General features: G+C 40.9%; 2 protein-coding genes across 2 annotated transcripts in view; both read left to right on the top strand.

Annotated features, from left to right (window-relative positions):
* The window catches only part of LOC118427936 (zinc finger protein 271-like), an 11,573-nt gene extending 5,983 nt beyond the window's left edge, over nucleotides 1-5,590 (top strand). The window contains exons 3-5 of the mRNA XM_035837903.1: nucleotides 3,582-3,589; nucleotides 3,887-4,006; nucleotides 4,053-5,590. Of these exons, the coding sequence (XP_035693796.1) occupies nucleotides 3,582-3,589; nucleotides 3,887-4,006; nucleotides 4,053-4,593 (669 nt within the window). The 3' untranslated portion in view covers nucleotides 4,594-5,590. The remainder of the gene's footprint in view (nucleotides 1-3,581; nucleotides 3,590-3,886; nucleotides 4,007-4,052) is intronic.
* Nucleotides 5,591-6,858: 1,268 nt separating this feature from the next.
* Nucleotides 6,859-7,782, top strand: part of LOC118427935 — a 4,534-nt gene continuing 3,610 nt past the window's right edge. The window contains exon 1 of the mRNA XM_035837902.1: nucleotides 6,859-6,864. Within this exon, the coding sequence (XP_035693795.1) occupies nucleotides 6,859-6,864 (6 nt within the window). The remainder of the gene's footprint in view (nucleotides 6,865-7,782) is intronic.

Below are 7,782 nucleotides of genomic sequence, written 5' to 3'. Positions count from 1 at the left end.
ACATATTTGCGGAATTCATACGAGCTCTAAAGGTTCGTATGGATTCCGTAAAACTCATATGAATTAAGTCAGATTTGTGGTGTTTCTTTGATCGCCAATCAGATCAGGCCTAAGGTTAATAGACTTAATAAGTACCAAACTCAGACGAAGGAGTGTAGTGATCACAAAAGGTGTCCTTTGCCTGAATTGTGAAGAGCTTACAAACTTGTGTTCAATATCAAAACCTTTGAGATTAATATTGATTCAATACTAGTAGTCAAAGATAGTTTGCGAAAACTGTACTTTGACATTATAGTACTCTTCCCAAGGACCTTATATCATTTTTGCTCTACCAGACTACATGACCCACTCTCCAATCTAGCATGTACAGGTTAGTAGAGTCTTCAACATTGTGAACAACATCTCATATGCCGGTAGGACAAGCGGGGAAATTTTACTCGACCAACATCTGCTTGGAAAGTTATACGACGATAAGCCAGCTGCTTCCGGCGTCAGTGTCATGGCGTGGTAAGGGCGATTTCGGATTAGCACGGAGGTGCGAACTTCGGGCTTTCCTGGCGAGAGCCAACAAACCGCTTCATTCAATTAATGGGTTGTTTTTACCAATGTCTGATAGAACGTCCTTGTTTTTACGGAATTCATAAGAGCTCTACTAGTCGCAAATTTAGTGTGCATTTCGCAAAGCTCATTTGAATTCAAATCCGTGTGTTTTTTGGTAATGAATCGTATAAAATAACTATAAATTCGTACATTTTACGAAAGCCGTTATATTCTTATAAAAGCAGGCACCCCTTCTTTAGAGATCTCCTCATAACAGGTCAAAATATATCTTTATGAAGCCATATGTGTAGTTTTTTTCGTATTGAACCAAAAATGTTAATCTCCAAGCAGATTTCTCCGGTGGCATTAAAAAAGTAACAGAAGCTGGGGAAGGAATTAGCCAGCAAAGGAGGATAATTTGCCAAAGATGTCTACAAACTTGTTACAGGGCTGAGCCTGAAGTAAACCAAAACAGAATTAGCATAAAGGTGCGAAGTTTCCGCATTCTTTACAATGGCAAACAAGTATCAGTATTCTCTCAGCAGAGGTTGGGTCACCACGTGAAGGGAGCGAACCGATAAATTCCGACTACTAGTACTTTTCCAACTCACTATTCTGTGACCAAAAATCCGCTTGAAGAAAAAAATATTCACTTTCTTGGGTAATTCACGTGAACCAAATCTTTACATATATAGCCAGTAGAGCTGCTCAAACAGCCCTCCGTTTACCGTATAGAGCCCTAAGACCGATTTGTTTGGGTGACTTGAATCAAATTTTTACATTCAAAGCCCGTGGAGCGCTGCTTGGACAGACCTCTGACCGATTTGTTTTGGGTGACGTGAACCAGATGTTTACAATCAAAGCCCATAGAGCGCTGCTTGGACAGACTACTGACCGATTTCTTTTGGGTGACGTGAACCAAATGTTTACATTCATAGCCCATGGAGCTGCTCAAACAGCTATCGGCTCTGTGTGTTTGTTGTTTACGATATCCCTGTAAAGAGCCCTAAACACCGATTTGTTGACGGTGACGTGAACCAAGTGTTTACATTCATATAGCCCGTGGAGCTGCTCAAACAGCTTTCGGCTCCGTGTGTTTGTTGTTTCCAGTATCCCTGTATAGAGCCCTAAACACCGATTTGTTGATGGTGACGTGAACCAAGTGTTTACATTCATATAGCCCGTGGAGCTGCTCAAACAGCTTTCGGCTCCGTGTGTTTGTTGTTTCCAGTATCCCTGTATGGAGCCCTAAACACCGATTTGTTGATGGTGACGTGAACCAAGTGTTTACATTCATATAGCCCGTGGAGCTGCTCAAACAGCTTTCGGCTCCGTGTGTTTGTTGTTTCCAGTATCCCTGTATGGAGCCCTAAACACCGAAATGTTGATGGTGGCGTGAACCAAGTGTTTACATCTATATAGCCCGTGGAGTTGCTCGATCAGCTATCGGCTCCGTGTGTTTGTTGTTTACAGTATCTCTGAATGGAGCCCTAAGACCGATTTGTTTTGGGTTTCGCGAACCAAGTGTTTACAGTCATAACCCGTAGAGCGCTACTCAAACAGCCCTCTGTTACTGTATAGAGCGCTAAGACCAATTTGTTTTGGGTGACGTGAATCAAAAAACATTCATAGCCCGTGTACCATGTTTTGCGTACAGCTGCTAGTTCAGTCCGGTTGTTTGTCCTCTACGAGAGAACCTCCTCCATGTCGTACTAAAAATTCCATGAAGGTGACGAGAACCAAGTGTTTGTATTCATAGCGCATAGAGCTCGCACGGTGGAGCTGGAGGGCTGAACGAGCAACCTCCATGGAGGTCAGCTCTGTAGAGCTCCTCCATGGAGGTTGCTCGTGCAGCCCCTATTGCCGCAACGACACGCTCATAACATTCCACCTCAATATAACATCGAAGTTGCAACACCACTTCCCATCATACACCACTGAGAAACAAAATGGCGGCGCACGTGAACGCAGGATAAACCATATCGCAAACCTGTAATACATGTAATATCATTTCTCAATTTATCTTGTACAATTGGCTCTTCTAAATCATATCCTCATTACTACAACCTCAGCTTTCAACTGAGAGATGTCGCGACAACTATTGGATAACCAGGAAATATTGTTTGACCAAGAATAGTAGATTACTTCCGGGTCACATGGCGCCGTCTTCCTGTTTACTCGGAGAGTCGAGAGCGACAGCGGTTTGGAAAAGTTCCCGTCCTTCCGATGCATAAAACACAACTTTCGCGGCTTTAGAGACAACCTACTGGTGTTTCTGTGCAAGACTAGGGTTCAAGTTTGATCAGGTAAGACGATCTGTTTTATTTTGATCACAAAACTTGTCTAGATTTGACAGAAAGCTGAAGCGTGTCGTGATAAATTTTCGGTGGGGGTCCCGTCAACTCAACTCTATTTTCCTGTCTTCTGTGGGTGTGTAAAGATAGACCATAATTTGTTTACAGAAGGAAGTGATACATATGTTCCTTTGTAGCTTTGCTGTTTTCCGAACCTAAAATGGAGGAATTTTTTGTTAAATGTTTATTCAAAATTCACCCTGGGAAGCGACGAGGAAGGCACAAGATAACGTAAACAAAATTATTGGGCCCTTAAGGGGTTTATAGGTGATCTTTCTTTAATGGCTTTATAAGGTTATAATCGTCTTAACGAGTAAACATGCAGCCGTTTTTAGGTATATCTACACTTGCAGAGTCAATGTGGCACTGTTTATTGTTGAAAAGAAGCGGCCTTACTGGTTTGCCGGGCGCAGTTGAAATATGTACGATATACAGTAAACCCCCCCGTCCGCCCCTTGGCTTCCAACCATCTGGTGTTGATCATGGCGTGTTCCTTGTTATTTTACGGGGAGGTTCAGTAACTGATGCTTGGGCGTGTTTTCACAATTAGCGTTTTCTCTTTGCACATTCGGGGGCAATGTGGAACAAAAAAACGTCTGTTTTCGCTGAAGTTTGACCGAGTGATTTCACTCATTTTCCTGAAAATTGATAAGATTTTTTGAAGAGATTCTTTTGTTTTCACTGTAGCTACAAGCGTGGGGTGGCGTTAAGTGTCAAGAGTCGTACTCCTTTGATTTTGTCCTATTGTTATGCTCGTTAACAAAAGGTGTCCGTCCCTTTCGCATACGTTCATCTCATTAAAGGCCCGTTTTTCTTGAGAAATTCGAAGAAGACCGCAGGTCAGTTTCTCGCCAGGGTATTTGAGCTTGTAACTAAGTGGTAAAGATGAAACCACACTTTTGCCGCTCACTACCCCTTCCTGAAAAAATAATGCATTGCTGGTCAATTAACATGACACTTTTCTAAATTGATCGTTCCTATTGTCTCTACAGAAGGTACACAAGATCTAGGAGGATGTCGACAACAAGCAGTGCACAGAGTTTGGAGTACGTGAGGAGAAAGGTGAAAAGGGATTTCTCTGTGCGATCTAACAAAGAGGAGAAACGCTACAGGTGTGAGGAGTGCAACAAGCAGTTCAGTCGACTGGATAGTCTGAAGACACATGCTGACCCACACAGGGGAGAAACCCTACAAGTGTGAGGAGTGCAGTAAACAGTTTAGTGTGCTGAATATTCTGAAGAGTCACATGCGCACTCACACAGGTGAGAAACCTTACAGCTGTGAGGAGTGCAGCAGGCAGTTCAGTTATCCGGGCAGTCTAGAGAGACACAAGAGGACTCACACAGGTGAGAAGCCCTACAAGTGTGAGGAGTGCAGCAGACAGTTTAGTGAGTCGGGTGCTCTGAAGAAACACATGCGGACTCACACAGGGGAGAAACCCTACACGTGTGAGGAGTGCAGCAAGCAGTTCCGTGAGCTGGTTAATCTGAAGAGACATATGCGGACTCACACAGGTGAGAAACCCTACACGTGTGAGGAGTGCAACAGACAGTTCAGTCGACTGGATTCACTGAAAAAACACATGCGGACTCACACAGGGGAGAAACCCTACAGGTGTGAGGAGTGCAGCAGACAGTTCAGTCAGCTCGGAAATCTAAAGACTCACATGCGGACTCACAGGGGAAACTCAAAGGTGTGAGGAGACCCGAGTTCAGCAGCCAGTTGAGTGAGTCAGGTGATCTAACTCATGTGCACACGTAGTGATGGTGCGAAAGCGAAACAGACAATTCGGTCAGCTGTTGATCATAGTTTGTGTTGTTGGGGCAACAGCTTTTCTATTATCTGTGTTGGACGTCATTCTGGATTAGATTTGAACTGGATTTTGTTAACCAAGAGTTGAACTATACTTTCCAACACAAACAATTGGGTTTAAACAAATTTTCGACGGACTAACCCCAGACTTATTAATGAATGAACAACTTACTGCTTCTGTGACGTCATGTTTTGTAGATACAGAGACGGGGGCTGCCATAAACTTTCCACTCATTGAAGTTCCCTTAGTCATGTGTTCTATTTTTGACGACACATAAGCTTTTGAACTTGAGCTTTGAGCTTAAGTTTGATCGTTGAAAATTTGCCAAAAATTTGTGCTAGAAATTAGAGTTGGGCATTTTTCCTGTCATTGAAGTAGTTATGATTCCACACGAATAATTGGTTGTGGTTTTATAGAAGTTAGTTTTTAAGATGTTAGTTTTGTTGGAAGCGTATTGTATTCAAGTTTATTTCCTGTCTTTTATCTTCTTTTAACTTCTTCATAGAACAAAGTTAGCATTGTTTTTTTTAAGTAGAAAATAAGGTTGTTTTCTTGAAGTTTAACTTAACATTTTATTTAAATCTAGAATCAAGGACGTTACATATAGTCCTTGCTAGAACCTAACATGCTGTTTGTAAGGTATAACATTGTTTTTGTACCTTCATGGACAAATGAGGAACAGTAGCAAGTTAATGAGTACAGGGGGAAGGAGTTCCTTCTTTACGAGTGAACTTACAACCAGAGATGATGATAAATGTATTATTTTCCTGTTCTTCTAGAAATAGTAGCTCTGCTATGTTTCTTTATATATTTAAGGCTTGCAGTTACAATTGAGATATGATGACAAAAGACAAGTAGAAATGTTAAGAATTTAGTCAGATAACACCACTTTACTGTTAAGTAACATCTTTGCTGTTAATTTTTAATAGTTTGCATTTGTCTATTTTGTTAACAGTTGCTTTCAAATAAATAGTTAAAAAACTAAAGAATGTATTTTTTTCACATTGAATTTGTTACCACATGAGAAATATAAGAAATTATCATTTACTTATCATCCCAACTAGTAGATCACAAGATATCCAGCATACGAGATAGTAAGACCAGAAGTCCTGCTGCATTATCATTGAAAGTCACTAGGGGCTGATTATCTAATCATTTCATTTTAATTCCCAACACCTCAACAGTGTTAAAGAAAGACACACAATCCCTGTAGTATTATCAAGTTCCACTGCAGTACCGCAACAAGGCATGAGGGGGCCCAAAAATTTGTTTAATCATTTTGCGTCTGCAATTCAAATTTTTACTTCCAATCTTCTGCAGTGTTGGAGAAAATGCCTTTGAGGAACTCTCCTTTGAAAGATGAACTTGTTGAACTTTGAAAGATGCCCTTAGTTTACATAATATCTACTTCATCTACCACTTGGTTGTTCCAAAGAAGGGTTTGTATTATGTATTGATTCTTACATTGGATGAATGAATGGTTCATGGAATTTTCATACGTTTCTTGGCGAAGTTGTGGCTGCGAAATGGTAAAAGAAACTCTAATGCAAGACAGCAACGTGACTAACAGTCAACAGCGCACGACATGCGATAGCGGTTGATAACAGTACTGCAGCTAGTCAGGCAAGGAACGTAGTCGAGGAAAATTACATTTTATCAAGAGACCTTTCTTTCTTCAATCCACTTGATTCTGTGTATCCAAGAGGAAAGCGACTGACTGCATACTGACGACAAAACATGAGGCTTTTTCGAAAGCTAGACATGCCTTGATTTGAAATTCTATCATCATGTATTGCGATTCACCCCCATTCAGCTAGTGAGATCGTCCTTTCTCTCAGCGGTCTATTTTGGGTCATTTACACTTGCAACAAGGGAAGTTACAAATACTAGTATACTCTTTGCAATTTAATTCCTACCCCATAATGTATTTTATGACCAGACATATTACAGAAACACATTTTTATTAACGTGTCTTAGGTGTAGAAACTTTTGTATTACCATCCATTTCGTCTATTATGCTTCTCTACACATTTATATAGAAATAACGGCCCTAATCCGAATAGACTCTCCTGTTAAGTTCAAAGGTCGAATTTTGGCGCGAAAATAACGCCACACGCGCGCAGCTGAGCGAGATAATTGTTCTCAGTGAGGATGTCGGTAAGTTCTACTGTTACAAACGTTCTTTTTCCCAGCACTTAAGTCATAAATGAACCCAGCGCACAGTTAGTGTGTCCTCTATACATAAAACTGAATTTATTTGTTGAATATTGCGGTAAAATCCGTCAAAACTCTTGGTTCTACACTGAAATGTAGTATATGAAACGTGTGTGCATGTAACATACATTCTCATCATTCCACCAGGTGCCATCATACCGCCACCTCAAACACGTTGTTATAGAGGCCTTCTCAAGATTGTCTTCAACACCTAAATATCTGAATTGTATTACATTTAAGATATTTAACATTAGGTGTTCAAGACAATCTTGGGAAGACCTCTATACTAACGTTTTTTGAGGTGGTGGTATAATGACACCTGGTGGAATTATGATAGTCGATGTTATATCCGGCCTTTCCTGTGCTCAAACATAACCGCATTTGAGCAATTGTTGAGAAAGGAACGGCATAGTACAACTTGTAACGTTACCCTTTCACAGAGATCAGTACGGATGTGCGGCGACAGGAATTCTATGTAATATGTCAAATGTAAGGCCTTAAAAAAGAAAACAAAACCCGTCTGGACGTTGTTATGCAAATCTTAACAATGGCGGAGACAAGGACTGTTTTCTTTTTCGGGGCCTTTAACCTACCGTGGCCGACATCAACAATGTGCAACACACCTATTTTCTGTGCTACATTATACTTTTTTCTGTGCAACACACTTCCTTTTTTCTGTGCAACACATTTTTTTCTGCGCTACACACTAACTTTTTTGCAAAGCACACTTTTTTCTGCGTGAAACACTTTTCTGCACTGCACCCCTACCATAAGTAAGTGTGTTGCACAGAAAAAAAATCAGTGTGCAGCGCAAAAAGTCAGTTTGTTGAGCAGAAAAATAGGTGTGTGCAAATGTGCATC

Source organism: Branchiostoma floridae, chromosome 12 (assembly GCF_000003815.2).
Source record: "Branchiostoma floridae strain S238N-H82 chromosome 12, Bfl_VNyyK, whole genome shotgun sequence".
Classification (NCBI taxonomy): Eukaryota; Metazoa; Chordata; class Leptocardii; order Amphioxiformes; family Branchiostomatidae; genus Branchiostoma; species Branchiostoma floridae.
This window is presented reverse-complemented; position numbering and strand designations above follow the sequence as displayed.